The sequence below is a fragment of the Onychostruthus taczanowskii genome, unplaced genomic scaffold, assembly GCF_017590055.1.
Source record: "Onychostruthus taczanowskii isolate IOZ18803 unplaced genomic scaffold, ASM1759005v1 scaffold20, whole genome shotgun sequence".
Lineage (NCBI taxonomy): Eukaryota > Metazoa > Chordata > Aves > Passeriformes > Passeridae > Onychostruthus > Onychostruthus taczanowskii.
The window spans coordinates 9723787-9747814 of NW_024499240.1; the positions used below are offsets into that span (position 1 = coordinate 9723787).

Below are 24028 nucleotides of genomic sequence, written 5' to 3' on the forward strand. Positions count from 1 at the left end.
CTAGGGTGTTTTAAGCAACTGTCTGTGATATATTAGTTCAAACACACCATAGAAAGCCTTCCTTATGCTGGCTTAATGAGTAGATGAGTAGATCATTAGAAAGAGTGAATAACCTAGGGTTTTTCTGTTGCTTTCTCACCCCACCCCACTGCTAATCCCAAGGAATTCCTGAGATCTACATGCAGCTTAGTGAGCAACCACAGTACAGTAGTATGGTGTGGTTTTAAAGTAACACTGGGTCAGACATGGAGATATTATTGTTTAATGAATTCCTAGAAGCAGAGCCTGAAGCAGTGGGGTCTGACAGTAGAAATCCTCTGCCAAAAACTTCACTCTGTTACAAATGGCACAGAAACTAGCAGGGTTTCTGCTCATGTTATGTGACTGCCCCCACCTTCTTGCAGCAGTACAGAAGATACTGTGTGAGGAATCTTTTGAGGTGGAGCTCTGCTTTTCTGAGACAGGCAGTACTCATCCACTGGTCGATGGGAGAGCCCCTGTTCTCAGCCCCGTGCCTGCCAAGGCCATGCTGCATGCAGGGTGTCTGCATGGGAAGTGCTCCACGTGTAAGAAACCTCCAGGGAAACCTCAGAGCTGGGGTTGTTGATGGATGTCCAACAAGGACAAGTGCTTCCCCCCCCTCCACCGGCAGCACGAGAGTTTGAGGCATGTGCTCAGCTTCCTTCCTCTTCTGTGAGTGTTGGTGTGAGGTTTCATTTACATTGTTATTTTGCAGTGAGAAGGAAGGTGTAATGACAGTCACTTTGGTAATACCAATGTTTGGCTGTTAATCATGGGTGGGAACAAGGCTGGGATCTCCATCAGCAGAGGGGACTGACTCACCATTGATCTGTGTTCACTGCATCTCGTTGAAGTTTTTTGACCCATTTGATTTCTTAGGTTTTCTTTTGTGAAAACGCTCTGATTTTTCTGCCATTCTGAAGCAAAACATCTCTCTGTCTTTAAATATGGCAGATGGGGATTTCTTCAGATGTCCAACAACTCAATTGAAGGAGACCTCAGGAGACCTCTCCCCTTCCCTGTCCCCCTTCTCAGCCTGTCTTTTCATCTGCAATCTGGAGATGTAAGGGCTATAGTAATAGAGTGTCAGAGGACGTAATTGATTCATCACACGCCAACAGAGGAGTCTGTTGCCTTCAGTGTCAATGGAGCTGAACCAGAGCCTGGAAGGGTGAGGGAGGCTTGTAAACACTCCATGGCTGAGCTGGCAGGACAAAGCAGACACACTGCCACGGCTGAACGGGAGGGTGATACAAGGGTTTCTTGAAAGAAAATCTTTCTGAACAAAGCAGTGTCAGGGTCCTTGTTTGTGGGAGAAACAGGGGCAGTCCCATCCTCCTGCTCCCAAGGCACATTAAGGAGAAAAGGTACCTACCAGCCTCATGCAGCATCCCATTCCCTTGTGTCTGTTTTCCTCTTCTATCTTGATGTGGCTGCCTCTCTGACCTGCTGCTCTGGGCTGGGCTGAGCTCACCTCAGGGCTGCCAACCAGCCCCTGCCAGCAGCTAACTCCTCCCATACCCCCAGACAGTCACTGCTGTCAAAGAGAACCATGTGGGAGGTCACCACTGCTGCCAGTGCACAGCGAGGTGTGGCATGTGCGTGGCACAGCACCCGCCCTCACTCAGGCATTGACCGTGCTCAGACTTGGCACCGTTTGGTCCAGATGGCTATTGAGCTGCAATGCCCATCTTGGGAGGAGAGAAGAGGGTAGGAGATGCTGTGCTGTGCAGTAAGCAAGGAGGGATCAGGCAGGTTTGGTGCGCTGTTTGCCCCAGAAACAGCTCTTACTACAAGCTGGCACAGCCAAATTGTGGAAATGCCCAAATAGTGGAGGCTGCAGGCCAGTCTTGGCAGCAAAGCTTTATTCACTTGTGCATCAGCTAAGGCGGGATTTGGGCTGTGAACAGACTGTGTCTGAGAAAATGCGGGGTCAGAAAGTCATGCTATGGTGGGCCAGTCCCAGGGTGACCATCCATCATTAATGAGGGATGTAGACAGCCAGGAGGGTGAGGGTGGGCTGGTCAGGGCTCTGTTCTTACAACCTCCTTTATACAATTGGTGCTTAACGAGGTGTTTATTTCAGTTTTGTGCTGAAAAAAAACCAGTGCAAATGAGTGATAGTGGAAAGCCCAGCTACCAAGCTCTGATCCCCATCTGATCCCAGTTTTTTTACACTTTCCTTTTGCTTTTCACGGCATGTGGTGTCTAAGGCCATGATGATACTGCCACCAGCAAGGTGTGATGGGACATCACTTGCTCCTCTGGGACTAGGGCTGGTACAGCAGGCCATGTGAGTGTTCCCTAATCCCTAATCAGCACCCTAGAACTTGGACAGCCTGACCTAAGCTCGTCTCCACCTATTGCCTGGGCTGTCAGGCACTGGATCCCATCAGAAAAGGGAAATCTGTACCCCCACTGCAAAGAGTGAGCAAAGTGAGCATTTGCCCTTGCCTTCTGCCTGCTCTGCTGCTTTTCAGCAGTAAATTTTCCTTTTGTGGTTGTTATCTTTTATTATATTTATTTTTTCTTTCTGTTAGTGATCAAGTGCCTGTGAGTGGTGACAGTAAAATGACATAGAAACCAAAGTCTAATTTTTTTCCACAGATGGATTGTAGCAGAAGGAGAAAAGTGCAAATGCATTTTCTCAAGTGTCCTGCGTTTTGGGGTATGAAAGGGTTGTGAGTTGTTTCAGTTCCCTTAGAGCAGCAACAGAAGGCAGAATGCCATGGAAAGGGGGCTTATTCTGAGCATGCTTTATATATTTTATTCCTGATTTCACCATGATTCTTCCCTCACCAATGAACACCAAAGACATCTTGCAACAAAAGACCCCTGTAGCTAAAAATAGAAGAGCGAGGAATTTATAGAGATGGTTTTGGAGACAGAAATAAAATTAAACAGCCATGTGTAACTCCTGAACAACAGCCTGCAAAAACCCCCTAAGTGCACATTAGCACATCCCTTTTCTTATATAACGGTCGGTTTTGCAGACATGCCCCAGATGAGAGCACTTCTCCGCTCCAAGGCGCCTTTCCGCAGCGATCTGGCAGCACAGCTCGAGGGAGGCAGCCTGGGGAGGAGCGGCGAAGCGCGGGGGAGCCTTTGCTCTCCTGTCTCAAGGGAGGGCAGCAGCATGCTAGGAGCCGGAATTCCCTCCTGAATCAGAACTTGCCGCAGAAGCACTTTGCAGTTAGGTTTTATTCCTCCCTTTGCACGAAGTATTTTGGCTACCTTCCCCCCCTCGCCCCCGGCATAAGTTAGCAGTAACTGCTGAAAGCCTCTTTCCATCAACCCTGCTTATAAGGGGGTGAAAACAGCAACCCGAAGAGTAAAAAATAGAGGCTCTTTATAGTTTCCATTTTTTGTCTTCAAGGCATTTTTAAAGAACTTTTTCATTCTAATAGGGCTCTTTTCTCTCCTCTGTTTTTCTTTGTCTCTCCCTTTTTCCTTTTCCTTAATTTTTTTCCTTTCCCTTTAACTGGATAACTGGATTTTTTCATTTCTCAGAAATTCTGGTCAGATTTTTTGAGGAGATAAGAAAATAATCCAAAGCACAATAGAATGATTACAAACCCCCACAATACTGTGATTACACAAGACGTAATTGGATACAACAAATTCAAAACAAACTTCCGAGAAATCCTAAGCAGTTTTGCCTGTGCCATCACCCCCCACTCCCCCCACACCAGCCTAGCTCTCCCCTGCTGCCACTGGATTTTAGAAATCCAGTGAAATCCCTTCAGATTCAGAGCAATTATAGCCCATTTCTCTCTGTTGCTGCCAGAGTCAGTTATTTCCATAAGGGCAAAACAAGGGCAAGCTCTGTGAGCATCTTTTGCCTCAGCATAGGCAAAAATGACCCCAAAAGGTTCAGACTGAGATCAGATTCATCTCTGCATTGTTCAGACACCCAAAGCCCAGATCTAGTCATTAAGAGTGATTTAAAGTACTTCTGTTGTCAGTGCAGAAGAACAATTAATCTCATTCCAAGCTGGGTGTGAGAAATCTGCTTCTACTGAGAGTAGCGGACATTTAGTTGGCTAAACCTAGATATGTTACAGGCTTTTTAGTTCTGTGCACAAATCCATATCAGAGCCTGTGTCTATGAGGACTGATTCTCTTCTCACACCAGGATAAATTAGGAGTGATTACCCTTAAAATGATGAGTTACACATGTGTAAAACCAGTTCAAGTCAAAGGAGAATCCAATTCATCTGCTGTATTTATAATTAATTACTCTGATTAAGGGCTGGCAGCTAAGATCAAACTTCATTGCTCTTGTTTCATCAGACAACAGTGGTGCTTGCCTCTGCTATCATGGCTGTAAAAAAAAAAAATTAAAAGTGCTCAGTAGCTTCTGGAACAATTTAACCTTTGAAGGGCATGTCCTGCAGTTGCTCAAGATTGTGTAAACATCACAGAAAAGTTTTTTTGTCTTTCGCAATGTAACCACCCATGAAATAAGGATTTGGTTGGAAGGTGGTGTACAAAAGAGCATGAAGATGGGTGGTGACACAGAAAAATCTACTAAGCCAGCTAGCATGTAATGGACATTAATTCTAGCTACCTCTTGATTGCACAACAAACTCAGAGATGCTGGTTCACCATTTCTTAACTATCTCTATACTGCTACTGCTATTTAGTTTCTAAGAAACTGTCTGTTCTTAGAGGATGTTCAAAAAACCTTACGCTTTTTATAACAATTTCTGAGAAATAAACCTCCCACCACCTTTTCAAAGTGGGAACAATTGCATTTACTAGCTGCCCTTGTGGCTAAGCACAGGCCTTCCCCAGCTACCTGCAGAATATTAGCACCTGCTGAATTTCACTAGAATTGCAGTTTCTCTTCCTCTCCTCAGCAGATGCATTCAAGACCCAGTGACATATGGTTCAAGCAGATCAGAGGTCTTGAAGGCTCAAGCCGGCCCTGGGCATTCCCAAATTTAGGGTTGTTGGCATGCAGTCTGTACCTATTTGTCTCCCTGTCTATCTAGGCCAGATTTCTCCAATATAATATAATCTCTCCAATCAAGACTGGCTTCTATTCTTGGCTGTGCTGCAAACTTCCTGTGTGACCTTGGGGCAGACACTGCTCCTCTTTGCCTTCCCACCTCCCAGGGTCTCGTGAGAATCCCCATCATTACTGTTTGCCAGCTGCAGTCATGAGCCCCATGGAAACGCCTATAAATAATAGCTCCAAATTAAACATTGGGGAAGTTCAGGTTAAAGCCTTGCCTCTCTCTCCAGTCCTGGCAAGCACTAGAAATGAGGCTTTGCTGAGTGCAAGTCCTCACCTACTTCAACTCGTAGCTCTAGAGAGAGATGTAGAAAGCTGCCAGCTAGGTCAGAGCTTGGCCAGTCCTCCTCAGGCTTTAAAGCAAGGCTTGCACAAGTTTATGTGTTCAGAGGAGTCGTGATATGGCTGTGAACGTATGAATAATTTGTTATTCAAGATTCTCCCTATGCTAAGCTGTTGTCCCTGTAATGCCCTTGAAGCATGTTTCAGGAGGGAAGGACTCAGCATCTCTTGGCATCTGGGGATGAAGGTCAGCAGGGTTGTTGATTTTGTGTTCAGCAGTATGGGTCACTAAACTGTTTGTGTTGAGTGTCCCAATGGAAAGGAGCACCCAGAGGAATGTCACAGGCTTTCTGGTGCTGCTCCCCAGATGGGTTGTAGCACTTCTGGAGTGCAGCAGCTCCTGGGTGGGCGCCTGGGAGGTCTCTCCTGGCTCTAGGGGATCATGGAGCACAGCTCAATGGTCAGGGAGCAGATTGCCTATTTTGCAGCAGAAAAGGATGAAAAGCTGGAGGTCTTCTCATAATTGCTACAGCTGGAGCTTGTTTGCCTTTGTTGCACCTCATCTGGGAAGCCAGCAGCAAAGTGACTTGGGAAAAAGAGAAAGGAGAGCCTGGGAAGCAGAGAGGTTGACTGGAGGAAAAAGCAAGCAAACAAGCATGAATAATAATACAGGCTGTAGAAGTGCTTTATAATTAGTTTATAAAAGCTCTCTTAACATCAGCAAAGCACTTTCTACTAAAAAATCTGTAATAAAAATGCAGCAATATTTGTAAGCATTGTACATTTTTCGTTTAATTCTATTAAACAACTTCAAGAAGACCATCTAAGCCTTGTATTTCCCTTTTCTCAGCCTCCATTGTCTGGGCAGTTAAAAGCACTTCAGCATTGCCTCCCAGCCTCAAAACTCCCTGGTGAAAAGCAGTTTGAGGTGTTTCAAACCAGCTCACTGGCATTCTCACAATATCTTGCCATTGTGCCTTTGGAGGAGCAGCCAACTGTGGTCACCTTCCCTGCAAAAGAAGAGTTGGTTAATCAAGTTGTTATACTTGAGGGTTACAGAGGTTGCACCCTGTTCTCACATGTTTATGCTTGGCTCGTTGGAGCGATGCCTAGGTGTGGAGATGTGGCCATGAAATGTGCCTGGAGATGGCAGCTTTCCCAGTGGAGGTAATGCCAGAGAGGTCAGCCCACAAGAATGCTGGTGCATATTGACTGAAACAACAGATTTGGTTATATGAGTGAAATGCAAATTGCTGGGCACTGTATGAGACAGTTTGAAGACCATTGCAGCATAAATGTGTCCCACCCAGCTGTGCCCTAGGCCATAGTTATCGGAATATGAAATGGTTAGAGTAGAAAGCATGGTTGGGTTTTCTTCCAATTTTTCTTCTTGTTTTTCACAAGGGAAGAAGAAAGTCTAGAAACCATATTTAAGCTTAACAGGAGCGGTTTGGCCAAACTGGATTGTAACTTGTCCAGTGACCCAGAATGAGGAGAATGGGGTTTACCAGTTTGTTTGATGGAGGGCCAAGGCATGGACATGACTAAAGATCATGGTTCCAAAAGAATCTGTGGTGGGGATTAGCTGGCATTCTTGCTGAAGTTTGGAAGTTTTAACAGTTTTGATTGGCTGTCTTTGGTGTTTCATTTTGAAAGCCTAAAGCTTAATTGCTGTGATGGAAAGGAAGTAGGGGCTTCTGATCATCTGGGCTGGTGCTTTCTCCCAAGTGTAATACTTCCCCAATTCACACTCTGTTTATATGACCCAAAGAAAAGGTTTTGCCTCATGCAGAGCAGAGGACTTGGGCCAAGATTTTTTGACTAGGGAAGAAAACTCTTACACATTTCTATTAATTTTACATTTGGCAAATATTATTTCCTGACCTTCTCTTAAATCCTTTTTCCAGTTGTTTTTAACATTTGATTTATTCAGGATTAGCTCCAGTGTGAGAAAGCTAAGTTAGATGCTTGAATGAAGCCAAATAAGGCTTAATTTAAAGAGGCAAATATTTCCTGATGATTTACTTACTAGATACATTCTTTTAATTTTCCATTTGCAGATTGCCCATGAGCAGATTGCAATATTCCCTAATTGTATGTATTATTGGAAGTCTGTCGCCCATTCAATAAGCAAAAATTTCTTGGTCCAGAACTTGCTTCTGAAATTCCAGGGCTCCTACAGAACTGGGTGGCTTGAGGAGCCATGTGGACAGCACTAGGATATTTGTGATCATTTTAGTCAAGCAGTTGAAGCCATGTACTATGTTGGCGAGGTACAACCCCTCGAGGGCACAAACAGATGTGATTCCCTGGGATGCAGCTAACCTCTATGAAAATGGGAGCTTTTACAGTCCACTCCATTAACTGTGTTTTGCCAACATTCATGTTTTTGCCAAATTAATTTTTTGCCACATACTCACAATTTCACTAGTAGCCGGTGGTTCTGTGGCACAGATGTGCACTTCAGATGTGGAAGGGCTGAAAGCACGCTGAAAGCAAATAGTTATTTAGAGAACAAAATGTCCCCGCTGTTTGCTCAGTACTACTTTAAACAAATAGACAAACACGGAGGAAAAAATTCTACTTAGAAGAAGCACTAATATTACCTTCTATGTTCCTTCTCCCTGGAGAGATGGTAGGATGAAGCTACACATGATGGACATTAGTGGGGTCACGCAGGGTGCTGCTGACTGGTGTCAGGGTAATAAGGGGTCACAAGGTGATAGGGGCAAGGCAGAGCTGAGGAGAGAGCAGGGGGAGCAGATTTTCATTTGCATTGCTGTGTGTCCACACACCAGCTAAGCCAAATGCTCTTCCTCTTCAAGTGCCACTTCTCAAGACCGCTTGGATTTCACCTTGGCCAAGCCAAGTGAGTCTGTAATGAAGTTAAAGGCTGGGCAATTGGAGCTAGTTGAGTGCTCAGTCCAGCGTAGACAGGATTTTATCTGCAGGCATTTTGCTTCTGGCTCTCAGCCTGATTTAATCCCAGAAAGGAGTGAAACCAAAACTGTCTGGGCCATCTTTCTTTGTGAAGGAGCACACTAAGTCCCTGTAAGTTTGTTTTGAGGCTGTTGCTCGCCGATATGTGCTTTGCAGAACGGGAATGAGTCACATGAGGATCGTTCTGTATCCAGCAAGCTACTTCTCCTTTCAACTCTCCATTCTCAAACAGAAGATCTTGTGACAAAGAAGAAAGGCAGATTCCTGGCAGCCTGGAAATGCTTTTTTCCTCCCTGCCCCCTTAAGAAGAGCTGAAGCATGTTGTTCAAACAGGTTGATACAAAGCAAATAAACAGTCCTAGAGAGATGGTCAGTTTCTGTAAATAGCATCGTGCTGGCCTCAGAGGAGAGGGGCGGGGAGAACGTGGGTGTTAGAAAGCAGCTGAAGAACAAGATGTACACATGAAAGCTGTTTGTTTCTTCACAGTACACAGAGCCTGATACTACTACCTTGCCTACTCATGGCCTAGAAAACATGAAGGGATCTGTGGCAGTTTCACCTTCCAGCCAAGCTTTGTAGCGAGCTTTTGTCTCTGCGCCAGGAGGCAATTCTTCTAACCCTACGCACTCCTCCCCCAGACCAGTCAGATAGACAGGCCAGGAGGGCCAGTAGGAACACCTTCAAGTGGGGTTTAGTAAATGCAGGTTGCAGTTTCAGGGTGTACAGCAATAATGAGTGTGGGTACCCAGCTCTTACACAAAACTTCTTATCCACGGAAAAAATCTTCATTAGCACTTAATAGAAGAGGATTAATATTAATGTCCAAGTGCTAGGTGAGTGTACTTGCCATGCTTGCTAAAGGACCAATGTGGTGTCAGTGCACAAAAGAGCTACCTGCTCACATGGATTGAACACTGTTAGTCTCACTTGGTACGTACTTGGCCAAATCCCACATGGATACTGGAATAAAGTGAGCTCTGCCAAACAGCACAATGTCACTTCAGAAGAGAGTTCAGGGGAGGAGAGAAGCCCCAGGAGAGTTGTGTCTGAGCTTCTCCCATGCCAAAGGAGTTTTGTGGAAATGGAGGTAAAGGGTGTCCTAAATTTTGCGTGTTGGCTGTGAAGGTGAAGCGGATGTATGTGCAACAAATTAATGATGTGAATGACAGCAGAGGAAAGGACCTAAACATAGTCAGACAAAAGAGAAAAAGTGTTTCGGGGTCTGTGGTGTGGTGTGCTGTGAATAAGAGAGTCCCAGGTAGCTGTCTGGAAGACGTTCTGTGAAATATGCAGATACCAAGAGTGGTTTTTGTTTGTGCCTGGTGTCTGAAGCATCTCCCTGACAGATGGTTTCCCTGCCATTTCACCTGCCTCCGCAGGTACGACTACATCGAGATCCGCGATGGGGACAGTGAGGCGGCAGACCTGCTGGGCAAGCACTGTGGGAACATTGCACCTCCTACCATCATCTCTTCTGGCCCCTCTCTCTATATCAAGTTCACCTCAGACTACGCACGGCAAGGTGCCGGCTTCTCTCTGCGCTATGAGATCTACAAGACAGGTGAGTGTCTGAGTCAGTGCTTGTCTCCCAGACTGTTTGACAAAATTATCTTCATTTGGAGATGCCTTTGACCACCTTTTCAATGTGATTTCTAGCATATTTTCCAGAGATAAAGGACATTTTTTTTAAATTGAAGCGAGTCTGTGCGTCACATTTCCAAGAAGGTAAAGATGTTAGTGGCACATGACAGTGCATTTTTGGATCACAGGGTGGCAATTAAAGCAGGGTTCTTCCTTAAATGCTCTCTTGTATTCGAGGACAAGAAACATATATCTTTACTCTCTGGCATGTGTGGAGCTTGTTAGGGCTAAAAGGGGATTGTCCCTCTGTTAGAAGTGCATGGAGCTCCCCCTCCTGTGGAGTTATGATTCAGGATTGATCAGTGATGCTGTGTTTTCTCTCCACGGATGTGGGGTTTGTAACTGGGGAGCTCTAGTCTTCAAGTGATTGCTGTCAGCAATGCTGTCAAAGTCTGAGGCAGCACCCTTCCAGGCAAGTGCTGCCTAGAAGAGGAAGTGTTCATAATTCTATTTGATACTTAACTACTATTGAGGAAAGAAAAATCTGCTCAAAGCCCTTTTAATAGTGTTTCTGTCTAAATATTTGCCAGAATTTTATGCCTGGGAAGAAAGGCTTGAAAAAATAGTTTCTGCTCTGTGTGCATGTGAGAGAGGTGTGCCTGCATGCTGAGGGATCAGGAGAGTGTTTTGTGTGGGCACGGGGGCACCTGCCCTGTGCCTGCCTTCCTTTGGTGATATGTTGGAAGACAACACATATGGCTTTCAGTCATTGTGTCCAGCACCAAAAAAAATGTCTGTGCCATGGGAAGAACCAAAAAGGAGCACAATAGGGTTGCTTATCCAGCATCTCTAAAGAAAAGATGGGGAGCACAGGCAGCAGTGCCCAGGGGCCCTGGGCCAGCTGTGCAGCAGGCAAAGGTGCACAGACAGCCCATAACCTTGCCGTAGGTAGATGTGAATGTGGAGACTTTGCTGCAATAGAATGAGACTCCCTAAATTCATTGTGAATCAATAAGGACAGGACATGTGTGAAGGTTCACATGGATGAGGAAAGTGCTGTTGCTGGTGGTTGCCTGGACTGCATAACTGGCCATTGAGCGGCTAAGCAGCCACCTCACCACCACTGTTAGTTTATGGTTAGGATGCAAATTAGTCCTGAAAGTTTCGTGATTCAGCCAGATATTGGGGTTTGCTAAGGCCTGTTGCCATCAGTAAGGATGGCAAAGAATGCAGGTGAGATGATCCACCTCAGCCCCCCTTGCCTCTCTCTGCCTGCTCACACCTCCTGTGACCCAGCAGGCTGTGCTGGGCTGTGCCTGCCCTCACACTGCATCCATGCCCTAACTCAGGGCATGAGGCAATGTGGGCTGGCCCAGCTGGCTGAGGTGGCCTGGCCATGCTGTGGGAAGGGATGGCAAACAGGAACCCTGTCAGTCTGGTTGGGAGCCAGTAAGGCACCAAATCTATGAGGAAAGGAGAAGTTGTTACTGGGAGGGAAGGAGACGAATCAAGGGCTGATCTGGAGGAGAGCAAGTATTGGATGGAGGCTGGAGCTGAAGTGGTGCTGGGGCTTCTTTTGCCACCCCTGCACGCAGCCATCCTCTCCAGATACAGCCACCCTTTCTTACAGCCACAGCCCATGAAATCAAGCCTGGTGAGGCAGGTTCTGGCACAGGACTGTGGATGAGCCCGTGATCCAGGAGCACTCCCAGCCCACATCTGCCCGACCTCAGTCCCTTCCAGGGCCCCAGAGAGGGCAGTGGGCAGTGCTGGCTGCAGGGCTCCTGCAGTACAAGCAAACCCTGCCTTTTGTTGGCAGGCAGGGGCCAAGTTTCCATCTGAGCTGTCAGGGTAACCAGCTTTAAAGGTCATCAGATTGTCATTGTCCACATCAGTAAAGGCAGCAGTGGCTGCAGATTTCTTCTGTCTTGAAGGTGACCTAAAAAAACAACTTTTTCAATGGAGCATTTATTTCCCCACCTTGTGCTAAATTTCCCTTATCACAATGTGAGAGAGAAGCAATCTGCATACAAACAACCACATACCAGTCTTTGAATCCCCTGATGGGTATCGGTCAGCAGTCTGTGGGCTGACAAGAGCCGTCTGCCCTGGCTGGTCCAGCCTCCCTGCTGCTCCCTTTGTGAGTCAGTTTCGCAGGGCCGGCCTGAGCTCTCCAGCGCTGGGCATCAAAGTCTCCTCTCAGGCTGGCCTGTGCTGCCAAAGCAGCATGACTCCCGTTGATTACCTGCAGCTTCCTTATAAAAAGCTGATCATTGTGTTTGCTGCTATTAGCCAAAATGTAGACAAAGATGCCAAATGCGATAAGAGCCCCACGTGAGGAAACTGTTGTCTAATGTGGTGTCATAGTTACATCTTGCCTGTCGCTAGAGGACAGTCCCTGAATCTGAGTTTAGCCTTTGATTTTCTCCCTAGCTCGGAGCTTGTGTTATTTTCACTATTTATCTGGTCATCTTTCAGGTTGTTTGGAACTTACCCCTGCTCATGGCATTATGCTGTGATTTGTGTTTGGGCTTTTTTATTTTTTGCCTCTGCATTTTACCCCACAGGTTCCCAGCAGAAAAGCTGGCTGCTTCATTAGGTAGTCAATTAAGAACCTCTCCTGAGTAGCTCTCCAGCCAGGCACTGCATAATGCAGTGCAAGATCCTGCTATTACTGCAGGCTGCTGGCCTGACTCCATAGGTTAATGCTGAATTGAATAACAAGTTTGCCATTAGTCCTGGGAAGGCTGGTGCTGCCTGGAAGAGCCGGAGCAAGAGGGTTTGTAGAGGAGAAGGAGAGTGTCCCAGTAAAAGTGAAGCAGAAACCTTTGTGAATGCTAGTGCCAGGTTGCAGCAGTGCCCAGCAGCCTCTCTAACACCCCCTTTCTCCTCTGATAGCTCCAGGCTCCAGATTTCTGTTGCCTATTGTCCTGGCAAGGGTTTCAAAGTCACCGTGGTATGAATATGACACAAATTCCCCTTTCCCTAACCACCCCGAGGCACCTTGGCTGTATGAGAGGGGGCACTGAGCTGGCCCGACTGTAGCCGAGGCCAGTGCTGAGGTCAGCAATAAATAAGAGGCAACATTGTCTGTCGTCCCCACCACGCAAAGGTCTTCCTTAAGGATAGAAATAACTTGCATTTCTGGTGTGGATGGCTCATTCTGTGAAAAAGAGGGCTCTGTTCCTGCTCTCAGCAGAGATCCCCCTGCCATGGCCCCTGTTATCCCCACTCTTAATGTGGCCATGTTGTGGAGATGTGTGCTGGAGCTGGCCCCTGTCCCTTGTGGGGGTCTTGGGGGCGGGGGTGGGGGCTGCAGGCTAACTGTGCACTTCCCAAGTGTTTGCAGCAAACAGTGGAGACATTGGCACCCTCCCACAGGCCCTTACACTGTGTAAATATTTGTGCTTACGGATTTTCTCAAGAGGAAATTGAGGCACAGATATCTGTGCTGGAAGGCTGGAGTTTGCAGGAGACTGGTCCATGGGAACAGCCTTTCCAAAATTAATACATCCCGATATTCCTTTCTGCCCCATCCCAGGCAGCTCCTTTCCCAAACGGGGCTCCTCCACCAGACCTGGGGTCGCTGTGACACCTTGCCTGCATGGCTGCAGGTAGCAGCTGTGTCATGACTACTGTGGATGGTGGCTCCCTGTGTGCTGGCTGTCCTCTCTGCAGGCTCTGGAGCAGCACACAGGTTTGCCAGGTCAGTTTGGGGGGTGAGTTAGAGTGGAAAGTGCCAGCTGGGGAAGACAGGCCAGCTTGGTGTGGTCTCCCTTTCCATCACCACCAGTGTGAGGGACGTGGCACAGTGCTGGCCTGCCAAATCACAGCAATGGCTTTGGATAGGATTGCTCTTCTAGTCCTGGTTTTGAGGTAATTATCAGGAGGATCAGCAGATTATGTCTGCAAACCTCTCTAAGGGATTTTGAGCCATGTTGTCCGTTACAGTACCTCATGGACCTTGTGTCTCCACCTGTGGAAAGCTTTGAAAATCCCCTTCTCACTTCTTGCTGTAATTCCCACAGATCTTAAGCTGCAGGACATTTCCAGAAGTGAATACACAACCCTACTAAATTCAGAATGGGGTTTTCACAGTGCCAGGTTGTTGGCATTAAGCTTCACTGTTGCTAAGGCTCTGGGTTTTTCCTGCTGCTACAGGCTCCGAGGACTGCTCCAGAAACTTCACTGCCTCCAACGGCACTATTGAGTCTCCGGGTTTCCCTGACAAGTATCCCCACAACCTGGACTGCATCTTCACCATCATAGCCAAGCCAAAGACAGAAATCCTCCTCCACTTTCTGCTTTTTGACCTCGAGCATGACCCACTGCAGTCAGGGGAAGGAGACTGCAAGTATGACTGGCTAGACATCTGGGATGGCATCCCTCACGGTAAGCCATGGGGTGCTGCACTGCTTTCCTTGGCCCTCCCTGGTATCTCACAAAGCTCCAAAACTGTTCAGTAGCTTTCTGAACACGAAGGGGCCTAACCTCAAAGGTGGCTGCAGCCTGCAACCTGCCATTAGGGCATGCCATGGCCAGCTTGGGGACAGTGTGCCTGCAGAAGGCTGCATTCATTAAACCACAAACTACTGCTCTCTAACCACTTGTAACCACTGATCTGAAAAGCCCCATGGGACACTCCAAACACCAGCAGTTCTCCCTCAGGGAAGGGCAGTGGGTTCATGCAGTGATGGGAGGACCTCCCCATCTTATAACAAAACCGAGAAACAGAACATTTTGGAGCATTTCCCAGCAATTGCAGAGCAATGCCTGCTGCAGTGGATATTTCTGCACTGCATGGCACCAGGCCAATGAATATAAAAAATAACCCATCCCTGAAGTCTATCTTTTTTATCCTGATCAGCAATGAGCTGGTGACCCAGGAGGCCAGTGGAAAAGCCAGCATTACCTTCGCTGCTCTTTCTCTTGCAGTCGGCCCCTTGATAGGCAGGTATTGTGGCATTAATATGCCATCGGACATCCGCTCGACCACCGGCGTCCTCTCTCTCACCTTCCACACGGACCTGGCAGTGGCTAAGGATGGTTTCTCTGCTCAGTACTACTTGATCCACCAGGAAGTCCCAGAAAGTAAGTTGGAAGTGTGTGTGTGTGTGTGTGACTTAGTTGTGTCCCCTGTGTTTCCCATCTTTCATTTGGCATATGCAAGAGTAAAGCAGGCAGAAGTGTGTCCAGGGACTGGTTCTCCACTAGCAGTGCAGACAGCAGTTTCACTTAGGTCTGTTCTCTGTTTTGATAGTAGTAAGATTTCAAGTAAGAATTTCACTTTCTGACCTTTTGTTGACTTTTCACTTGCTTGTGAAGTCTTCTCAATACCTTTTGGCTTAGAATCCTTCATGTATGTACTGAGCCCAAAGGATTTAAGGGAAGACTTCAGCCCAGCATGTGCAGCAGATTCATTAAAGCATGGGGAAAAATATGCACTCTCTCTCTCTCTCTCTCTCTCTCTCTCTCTCTCTCTCTAGTTTTCCAGAAATTCATAGTCCCAAACCACAAATTGGAATTTCTTGGCTGTCTAATTAAAGATTGCTTAAAGCTCTAAGAATTTCAAGCCAAATTTTGTTTTATAACCCTTAATAAGGGAGGTAAATTGATATGGAGTGAGGAAGTAAGTTGTGTGTTTTGAGAATGAAGAGCATTTTGATTTTTTATAACACTTGCAGGCAAGGAAAGGTTCCATTTGTTTTCCCATGGGATTTTTGCCTCAGAGCTACTGTTCTTGACCTGTGTTCACAGTGAACCTCTGATACAACAGAAGAAGCCTTCAGGACATCCCTCTGTCCCAGAGAAAGAGAGGGAGTCCCTGACCTGCCACTGAAAGCCTGTGACAGAGAGCAGGGTAGAGTAGGGGTTGTGCAGCACCAGGGCAGCAGGGTTACAATCTCTTACTCTGTGATTGAGTAAAGGATGTTCTGCTGAGGCTGTGAGAGTTACAGACAAGCATGAACTCTTCACCATTAGCTATTGTCACACTGAGGTGATCTGTTCTTTAATCCCTTTTCTGTACTGGATTTGCAAATAAGATGTTGAACACAAAGCTTGAGAAATCAAGCACCAGAGCCTTTGTTAAAGTGCCAGGCCTGTTTTCATTTATGGTGGTGTAAATTGAAACTTGAATAATAGCACTGACATCCTAACTTGGCCCATCGTTTCCACCCAAGTTGACTTGACCACCTTAAAAACACAGGCACTTTGGTGGAGCTCTATTTGTTTACAGCAGCAGCACGCTTGGACCCATGCAGTATTTTCTATCACTGTTTTCTTTGCTATGGTTTTTACAGGACAACTGCTATAAAATAGATGACATGTGCCATAAAACTGAGCTAATTGTGACTTCAAAAGCCTTAGAAATGAGGAGATCCAAAGAAAAACATAGCAGTGTCTTTCATAATCTTGTCTGGTTAATCCCTATGGGCCTGATACCACACACAGTGCAAGCAGATAGACACAGACACATACACACATGCATCTCTGCTCTCACATGCTCACAAAACCTTTAGATCTGCCCATTCCAATCCTTGATGTTCCTTCTGGCAACAGTAAGCACCTTCCTCATGTGTCTGTCTGTATTCCTTGCCTTGTCAGTGCTTAGATTTCACCTACAGCCTTCAAAATGGGAGCTTTGTGGCAAGGATACTTGGAACATCTTGGTGGAGGTGAAGGGAGGGAAGGGACAGAATTGTCTCAAAACTGAGCAAAGGTGAAGAAGATAGAGAAAAGGACAAAGATCCACATTGTATTAGTGTTCAGAGGGCCATGCAAACACAAAGCTGCCCTATCTATAATTTTTCAGTGCCATCTGTGAACACACACAACCTGCAAGATGGTGCAGATCTGTTCATCTTTCCAGACAGGCAGCTTTGCTCAGGGTTAGCTGGAGAGATTAGTTCAAAGCTGCCTTTCACTTGGGCGTGAAGTACTGAGAGTATAAACCAATTTCTGTGTATGTGTGTGTTTGCTCTAGACTTTCAGTGCAATGTGCCTCTGGGGATGGAGTCTGGCAGGATCTCCAACATGCAGATCAGTGCCTCCTCCACCTACTCAGATGGGCGATGGACCCCTCAGCAGAGCCGGCTCAACAGTGATGACAACGGCTGGACCCCCAATGTAGACAGCAACAAAGAGTACCTCCAGGTACCTTTCCAGCCCCCTCTCCTCTTCCCCCACCAAATGGAGTGTCACGCTGTTAAACTGACCCTTGACCATAAGGGTTGTTGAATTTTTTATTGCCTCTGGCTCATGGGGAGCAAGCAGCAGGGGAGCTGCAGTGCCGCGGTGAAATGCGGCAGGCTGGCTCTCCCATTAGCTTGCCTGCACAAGGACTGACTCCATCCGCTGTCTCTCTCCCAGCCCCTCCTTTCTGCCCAAGCCTTGATGGACTTTCCATCAGACTGACAGAGACTGAGAGACCTCTGCCACTTACAAGGGCCACTGACTCCGCCGCTGGCCTGAGGACCAAAGTCTCCAGGGGGTGCATGGAAAAACAACTAGAATAATATTTATCTCATCAGTGATGCAGGGAGCGTGAGCGGGCGATGTCAGGCAGGGGGCTGACAGAGCAAAGGCTTTCCCTGAGTGCTGGTTAGAGTCACAGTGTGTCCACACACAACTTCTGGCTGTGTCACATCGCCGGGAGACGCTGCTTGCTAAAGGGCACTATGAGCAGGAGCCGGTGAATGTCATTGCCTCTAGCAGACATCTCATTCTTCATTCATGGCAGGGCTACTAAGCCAGCTCTGCTGACCTTTCTCAACCCATGTTGTAAAACAAACAGAAAAAAAAACCAGCAAGGCAAAACCAAGAGCTGCAGCACTTGCTAATTGGGTATTATGCTTTTATTTTACATGGGAAAAGTCGGTCTCTGTCCTGCTTTAATGGACGTGTGCTTCTGTGCAGACCCTACTGCTTGGTCTGAGGCAGGAAGAAGGCTTTGTGATGGTCCCATATACACAGACATCAAGATCCTTAGGTACTCTTGTCCCAGGGTTCTATCCCACTGAAGTCAGCCCTGAGAAGGGTCATGGCTGTTGGACTGTGCACCCATAGATGAAATGCAACAGACTGAATTTGAACCTTTTAATTTTTTCAGAGACAGAGAGAGGAACTAATTAGCCACTCTGGACTCTCAGGTGGTCACCACTCTCTTTCTTGTCCCTTTTTCCCCTGGCAAGGTGGACCTCCACTTCCTGACTGTGCTCACAGCCATTGCCACACAGGGTGCCATCTCGAGAGAAACCCAGAAGGGCTACTATGTCCGTACCTACAAGCTGGAGGTCAGCACCAATGGGGAGGACTGGATGATGTACCGACATGGGAAAAACCACAAGGTAACGTCCTTTTTGTCTCTTCTGCCTGCACCTTGGTGAATCTTGTAGCCAACATGAGGGAAGAGAATGGAGAGATTTTGCAGGCCCAGAGGGTTTAATCTGTGAGGGATCCTTTTTCTGATGATGGCTAAAAGACTGATGATGCTCTGAGCAGAAATAGTCCTTTCTCCTCTGCACAACGAGGAAACACTATTCCTTGGAAAACCTGGCTGCTGCTACATCTTTCGTGGTGGTGAGAATATGTTCTTTGACTGCAAATGAAGGAGAAAATGTTTTCACAGCCTGTGTTTTGCCATATAAGATTCATTGAGCTTTTGTGGTCGTAGACCCATCTGCATGCTGGGTTAACAATCACAAAACCACATGAAACTGTAGTTCAGGAGTTACTGAGGCCTGGAAATGAAAGGGCACAAATCCTAAGAGGCAATTGCACCATCCCAGAGAACAAAATGAGCAATAAATAATGAGAAACAATTCAGTCTGCCAGAGCTGTGAGATCTGCGCAAAGCAGGCATGGTCAGAATGGGTGCATTGAGCCCTGGGAGCTGTGCATGCTCTTGCTGTGTTTCTGGGACACCCACAGAGGTGGGAGCAAGGAGGAAGGAGAGTAAATACGGGTGTTCATCTGTTTCACACCATATGGATGCTGGTGTGTGGCCAGGAAAGATAAACTTGGAGTGGTCTGCATGGGAAGTGTATGGAGAGGAGGGTTAAGGTAGCCATGGTGCCAGGCTGGTTTTTCTGTCTATTGCTTTGCTCATGTAGTTATTCCCTGGTTAAGGGTGCCTCAAGAAAGTGCTTCCCTGCTCTTCTTTGGCACCCTCCAGCACTGCTGCTGTGTTCAGGTCCTCCCTGCTGATGTGCCGTAGTGTATCTGTGTGAACTCTGGCTGGGGTTCCACACACCTCCCCCCACACACATGTCCCAGTCATTTTTGATTGCTCAGCACTTCTATTAAATTAGCTGTCCCTTCCCTTTGCTGGCACGGGCGCTGCTGGCGTGAAATGCAGTAGCCTGCCTTGTCCAGGATTCATCCAGACATTTCCTTCCCTTCCGGGCTGTGTGATTTCCCCTTCCCCACAAGTGTGTCTTGGGTTCAAATTCCCTCTGCTTCCCAGAATGAGTCCTCACTGAACAGAGGTACCTATCAGAGTCTCATACCTGCAATGTTTGGAGTATTTAAGCTCCTCATGTGCCAGTGAAGGAATGCTAGTCCTATTTTAGAAGTAGGGAAATGGAGGCATAGGGCAGTCCAGCCCCACATAGGGGAGTACTCAGATGGGCTCCCCCAGATCTCAGACGGGCTGGCTCCAGGACAGTGGCTCATGGTGGAGCTCATGTATAGTCCTAACACAGTGCCCATGCAGTGGTGTGGAGCCTCTGTGCTCTCCCAGGACCCACTGGTCACAGCAGATATTTCTGTGAATCAGGGCCATCTCTCCTCACCCCAGGTGAATTTGGGGTCTCATTGGGACCTTTTCTGTAAGCTGAGTCAGACAGGATATACTCATAATGCTGGACAGAGAGATGAGCTATATACACAGCTCAGTGTTCTATATAACCACTGGCAATAAATTTACCTTTTCAAGTCTTAACTGGAGCAGAAATCTGGCCTGGAGGGTGGTTTTAGTTGCAGAAGAGAACAAATATCCCATCCTTGCAGTCCTGGGCATTGGACACTGCATCTTCAGCCAGGGTGGAGCAGGGCAGCATGACTGGTTTCAGTGCTGCTAAGCCATTTCCATTGCTCCAGCAAGACACAAGCCTGGCTGGTGTCAATCCAAAACAATCCTGCAAGCATCTGAATTGTCACCATTTCAGGACTTGGCCGTTGATTTCTGTCAGCTTTTTTCTACTCTGTTTTCATTTAAAAAGTGGAAAAAATCAAACCTCTTCTTTTTTTACTCCTCTATTCCAGTATCTATTCATTCCCACATTCTGGCCTTAATGTAGCAGCCACCTCCCAAGGCTGGAGGATAAGTAATTGCTTTTTGGTGGCTCGCCTACCCCTTGCATCCGGGTGGCTGCTTTCCTGCCCCGCCAAACAACTGGCTGCCAGCTGCTGAGCTACAGTGGGACCAGGGCAAGGCCACTTGCTCACAGCCCTGGTGCCGGGGGCGCTGGTCCCACATCCCGTGCCCATGCCCGCACTAATCCTGCTGTTCCTGTGCTAAGCAAGCTCCCAGATGCCTGTGCTCAAGGTGCAGCTCCCTCCCTGCATCAGTGTGGAGCTCGGCGCAGCCCGGGCTGCAGCACTGGAGCAAACCATGCCAAAGAGATTCGTCAAGTCTGCCGCAGCTCGAGCTGGTGCCATGAGGAGCAGGGAGGGAGGGGAAGGTGTGGACAGACAGGATTCTATATATACATGCAGATACATATATATATATAGAGAGAGAGAGACACATACATATATGTATATATGCATATCTGCACATATGCATGTATATATGCACATGCACACATAGGCATATGGGGTGTACCAAACACTGCTCAGAATTTCTGCCAGCTCTGTGGGCCAAAAGCAATGCTCTGCCACGTGTAGACGGGTCAGCTAACATTCACATCTTCATCGGGGAGTTAATGCAAGAGAAAACCTCCAGTGCTGGAGGGGTGGGGAGGGGATGATGCTCCCTGCAGAGGATGGGAAGCTCTCACCGCCTCTCTTTTGCCCCCTGCTTCCCCTCCCTCCGGTGTTTCAGATGACAGTGAGGCCAGGGTGTTTCCCTGCAAATGTGATGGCTCACCTTTGAGTCCCCAGCTGCTGGCACTCAGCAGCAAGGGAAACGGGAAAGGCAGGATGGAGCAGCGGAAAATGTGATTAATATGTGCTCACAGCAGACAGGGCTGGCTGGGCTGTTTCCGTGCCGAGCACTGCTGTGTTTCTGGGATGGGGAGGCAGTGGGAGGGCAGCCGGCAGGAGTGGAGCTCCACACTCACTCCCTCCCCTTCCCACCCCATCCCTGCCAGGTGTTCCTCCTTCCTGGCAGCCCACTCCCCACAAAGCCTGGCTCAGACATCCCCCTGTCCAGGGGGTGGTGTTCTGTCTTTCCCTCAGGCATGGACCAGGGGGGAGGTTAACCCAGCAACCTGGCCAGAGGTGCTGCACTGTCTTCCTGTGTGCGCCTGAGAGGAGACAGGGAGGAGAACGGCCACCAGCACGTGCCATCCTCACCAGCGTGCCCCTGCCAGGGGACAGGGCCAAACCAGCCCAGCTTCAGAAAAGCTGGTCTGGCTCTTGCCCTCCCTGTTTCGTCCACCTCCTGTGACCTGAGGCCAGGCCGATGGCCTCTGAGGTTATCTTCCAGGCATCATCATCCACATCTTCCTGGTGTGTGTGCCGAGATCTTATCTAATGGTTTGGAAATGTCTTTAGAAAACAACTCTTCTTGAACCCAAGGAAGGAAAAGAGCACCTGGCAGGATCTGACCTTTTGTTTTTGGCAATTTTCTTCACCTAGCAGGATTTGACCTTTTATTTTTGTTAATTTTCTTTGGAAAGGCTCAACTATGAGGATTTTATCAGAAAACCAAGTTCTCATCCATTCTGATCCGCTTCCTTCTTTGTAGCATCTCAGGTTCCAGCTCCTGTGTGGTGTGAGCCGCTCCATCTTAATAACTGCGGAGATGAGCTCACAGTAATCATCTAGTGTGACAAGGGACTGGGGATGGGATGGATTTCAGGATTTGGAGTGGGTTTGGGCCATGATGAGTGCTGCTCTTACTGCCTCCATTGCTCTGTGTGTAAAATGCAACTGAAACATTTGTTTTCAGAATCTGTAGAAGTCAATGGATGAGAAATGGCAGCAAGATCCAGCTGATGTGCATTTTTCATTTCTTACTCATTTTGATGGTATTATGCTTGTTATTAGTTAACTTTCCTGAGTGGCATTTCAGGTGGCAGCTGCACAAAGATTGAATTGCTGCAAGAGCAGTATCTCAGCTGTTCATTGGAGCTGGGAACATCAGAGGCTTTTGGTTCTGGCAGTGAATATTGAGGATGACTCTTTGGAGACCCTTGTGCCTTCCTTTAGGAGTGTTCCTCTGTCTTTTCAGTTCTTAGGTCTCCTGTATTTACTCACCTGAGGAAGGAGAGCAAAGCTTTCAGTCCTGTGGCTTTTTTATCTGGAAAATTAAGGAAAAGCTGGCGCAATGAGCCAGACGGCCACAAGTGTTTCTGCGCAGAGACATCATGGTGCAGAGGATTTGCCCAGAAACATCCAGGTCCCAGCCTGCTTCTGCTTCTTTCACAGGCAGGACAAAGACATCAGGCTTTGCCAAAGGCAGACTTGTGCATTCACCCTTGGTGCAGTACCTGGGGAGAATTACAGCCCTGGATTTCCTAGCAAGGCTCCAGCTTTGTATTTCTGGGCCCGATATCTCCTTTGCAGGCTAACACAGTACCACTCCTCACGTCCCTGGTGACTCCCAAATCTGAGTGGAGCCTCTCAAAGACACGGAGTTGGCAAGGCCAGCTGAGCACACTGTGCCTTGCCCAGACACAGTGCTTTGTTAAGTGTTGCCAAGTATCATTTTTCTTTTAACTCCTTGTTCCTGGATTTAATAAATCCAGAACTATCCACCCTCCACTTGAGCCAGAATCCTCCCACCATCAAACATGCCCCATTTTATGCCTTCCCTATCTGACAAGGAAAATAATCTCCCCTACTTTTCTCCTTCATGCTTCTCTGTCTAAATCCTGAAGCCCTAATCCTGTTAGCATGCTCTGTTCCAGAGCTCTGTCTCCACAGAAGTAACATAATCCTGCAGTAAATCTAGTGGGTCCAAAGAGACACATACGTACGGATGACGGCAGGGCTGCTGCCGTCCTTGGCCTTCTGCTCTTCCTCCCTCAGCCACTTTCTTCAGCACCCCAAGAAATTGCAAAGTGGCCAAGCAGCATAATAAATAAAGCAGGAGAGAGGTTACTTCTTACCCCCTCCCTGACTCACTGCCTCTTCAACTTCATGGCACTTTTTATCTCCCTGTCCTTCATCTCCTTCGCTCCAAACTGCCAATGGCAGAATTCCAATATCCACTGGAACTAATGTAGCTTCAGCAATCCCCTCTATCACCCTATGATGGTTCCAACATGTCAGAAATGCAAATTGTAAATGCCGCTGTGGAGCTTGCATGTGTGTGCACACGGAAAACTTTCACAGTCCTCCTCTAGCCTAGACATCATGTCCCCTACTTTTACAGCCTCTCCCTTACCACTTGCTTTCTGCAGCAAATTAATTAAGCAGGTCAGCTCTCATTGATTATCAATTTAATTTCACATGCAGACCTGCTGTCTGGACTAAAACAGAAGTAAACATACAGTGTATGAGAAGATGGGCAGCTATTTGATGCAGCAGTGCAGCAGTGAGAGTTCCCTTGACTGTTTCTTGGAAGGTCCTTTTAATTTGTTAATGGTTTTCCCATTAGTCTTCTGGCTCCATCACCCTTCAGTGTGTGTTCATGTGCATAGGCATGTGTGCTCTCTGCTGAGTGTATATCTATTTATCTATCTATCTCCCTAGATCACAGCCAGGTATTTTTTTTCTGCTGGTGTAAATTACTGTGACTTCTTATACTTCGATGGTGATATGTTGATTTACACCATTCGAAGACTTGGCTCAAAATATGTGCTGAGTGGGATGGGAAGCAGATAGGACGGGAGGAATAGCAATGTTCTATTTTGGTAGAGAGGGAAGAAATCTTTGCTTTCTTGGCACTCCCAATTTCACACATTTTCTTGCTAGTTCTTCCGATGCTGTGAGTGCTAATTTGAGGCAGGATGTAGAGCCTGTTGAAGTCAATGGGCCTCTCTCCACAGTGTGCTGGGGCTCTAGGGTCA

General features: G+C 47.5%; 1 protein-coding gene across 4 annotated transcripts in view; it reads left to right on the forward strand.

The window, feature by feature from the left end:
- The window catches only part of NRP2 (neuropilin 2), an 89115-nt gene that overhangs the window by 18957 nt on the left and 46130 nt on the right, over nt 1-24028 (forward strand). For all 4 annotated transcript variants that reach the window (XM_041403223.1, XM_041403224.1, XM_041403225.1 and 1 more), the window contains exons 3-7: nt 9644-9825; nt 14007-14237; nt 14781-14936; nt 16831-17000; nt 18038-18193. In XM_041403223.1, coding sequence (XP_041259157.1) covers nt 9644-9825; nt 14007-14237; nt 14781-14936; nt 16831-17000; nt 18038-18193 — 895 coding nt within the window. The remainder of the gene's footprint in view (nt 1-9643; nt 9826-14006; nt 14238-14780; nt 14937-16830; nt 17001-18037; nt 18194-24028) is intronic.